General features: G+C 51.5%; 1 protein-coding gene across 4 annotated transcripts in view; it reads right to left on the bottom strand.

Annotated features, from left to right (window-relative positions):
- SORL1 (sortilin-related receptor, L(DLR class) A repeats containing) overlaps positions 1-1,595 on the bottom strand; it is a 171,234-nt gene that overhangs the window by 36,432 nt on the left and 133,207 nt on the right. For all 4 annotated transcript variants that reach the window (XM_010830503.1, XM_010830500.1, XM_010830499.1 and 1 more), the window contains one exon: positions 912-1,067. In XM_010830503.1, coding sequence (XP_010828805.1) covers positions 912-1,067 — 156 coding nt within the window. The remainder of the gene's footprint in view (positions 1-911; positions 1,068-1,595) is intronic.

The raw sequence follows: 1,595 nt of genomic DNA, 5'->3' as shown, positions 1-1,595 counted from the left end.
GGGTCTAACAGGGCTCAAACAGGGCCTTGAAAATAGGACTCAAGGGTTAGGGTCTATCTTCTGGACAAGAGGACAAGCATAAACCAGTGATGAGCCTTTTAAAAAGTTACTTTTTTTTTTTTTTAAAAGATTTTTTGATGTGGACCATTTTTAAAGTCTTTATGGAATTATTACAGTATTGCTTCTGTTTTTTACGTTTTGGTTTGGTTTTTGGCCACAAAGCATGTAGGATCTTAGCTCCCCAACTAGGGATTGAACCTGAGCCCCCTGCATTGGAAGGTGAAGTCTTAACCAGTGGACTGCCAGGGAAATCCCACCACTCACGATTTTAAACAGAGAAGAGATGGGATGAAAACAGTCTTAAAGGATCTAGGAATTTGCTGAAAAGAATTATATAAACCGTGGCAAGTGATGATCTATTCTCTTATTATAACTGACTCTGAAATGGAAACCTGTTGAGAAAAAGACACAGTTCTGCCTGCAGTTACCGGGGCGCCTTGACGAGGGTCTCAGGGTTTATCCCGGCTTCCAGCAACAAAGTGAAAGCACAGACCTCCAGGTGCCTTGCCATGTTCAGCCACTAGATGGCACTGCTTACCCTTCTTTTAATAGGATGGCTGCCAACTAGCAAACCAGAGATTTAGCAGAGTTTAGTACAGAGACCTTCCCTACAATCCCCACGGTAACCTCCTGGGAGAGGAAGCAGCCACGGTGGTCAGCCAGGTACAGAGGGCAGTGAGGGAAGATGACTTCTGAGTGCCCAGGGATCTCCCTGTTCTGGAGGTGAGAAGGAGCCTGGCCACAGAGCAGAGTCCCCCAGGGCAGGGCACTGCCCTGGGCCACCCAGGGTGCAGCCTCAAAGGTCCTCTCCTTGAAGCAGGTGCCCGGGTCAGGACTGGGGCCATACTTACCAGGCGAGGGGCAGGCCTCCTCGTCCGAGCCATCTATACAGTCTCGATATCCGTCGCACACCCAGCTGTCCATCACGCAGGCCCCACTGCTGCAGCGGTAGTAATTGGGCAGACACGTGGAGGGCCCGGGAGTGGGGGAGGGAAGAACATGTGAATCTGAGGAAAACACCAAACAAGGAAACCCAAAATGTTACAGGAAGCTTGAGCTCAGACCCCGATGTGTCCCAGACCAGGATGATGTCCCAGGTTTAGCTGCACAGCTGAGGGGCAGTGGGGTGGGGGGCTGTGTGCCAGGACTGCTCTGAGCAGTGGCTCATCTAAGAATCACGTATGGAGGGGTGTCAAGACACACTGTTCCCTTCCCTTCCGTGGAGCAGATTCACCTCACCTATTATATTTGCCCTGGGCTAGTATTCAGATGCGTTTGCTTCTGCAGGGCCTTGTGCAGGCTGGTGCAAAGATGGGAGAATTGATTCCTATCCAGGTTAAACCAGTTCTGGTTCACTCAACCCCAACCACCTCAAGAGCAGCTCAGGGACAAGAACACCAAAAAGGAAAGGGACAGTCCTGTGTGGCCCCTCGGCATGTATCACGTACACATGTGCGCATCATGGCCCAGGCATCACCCAGAGCGCCTGTTACACTGCGGGACACACTGCAGGAGGGAGGCTCGGGGGGGGGCAG

This window comes from Bison bison, unplaced genomic scaffold (assembly GCF_000754665.1).
Source record: "Bison bison bison isolate TAMUID 2011002044 unplaced genomic scaffold, Bison_UMD1.0 scf7180017864518, whole genome shotgun sequence".
Classification (NCBI taxonomy): domain Eukaryota; kingdom Metazoa; phylum Chordata; class Mammalia; order Artiodactyla; family Bovidae; genus Bison; species Bison bison.
Note: the sequence above shows the minus strand (reverse complement) of the source record. Positions and strands in the feature narration are given on the sequence as shown.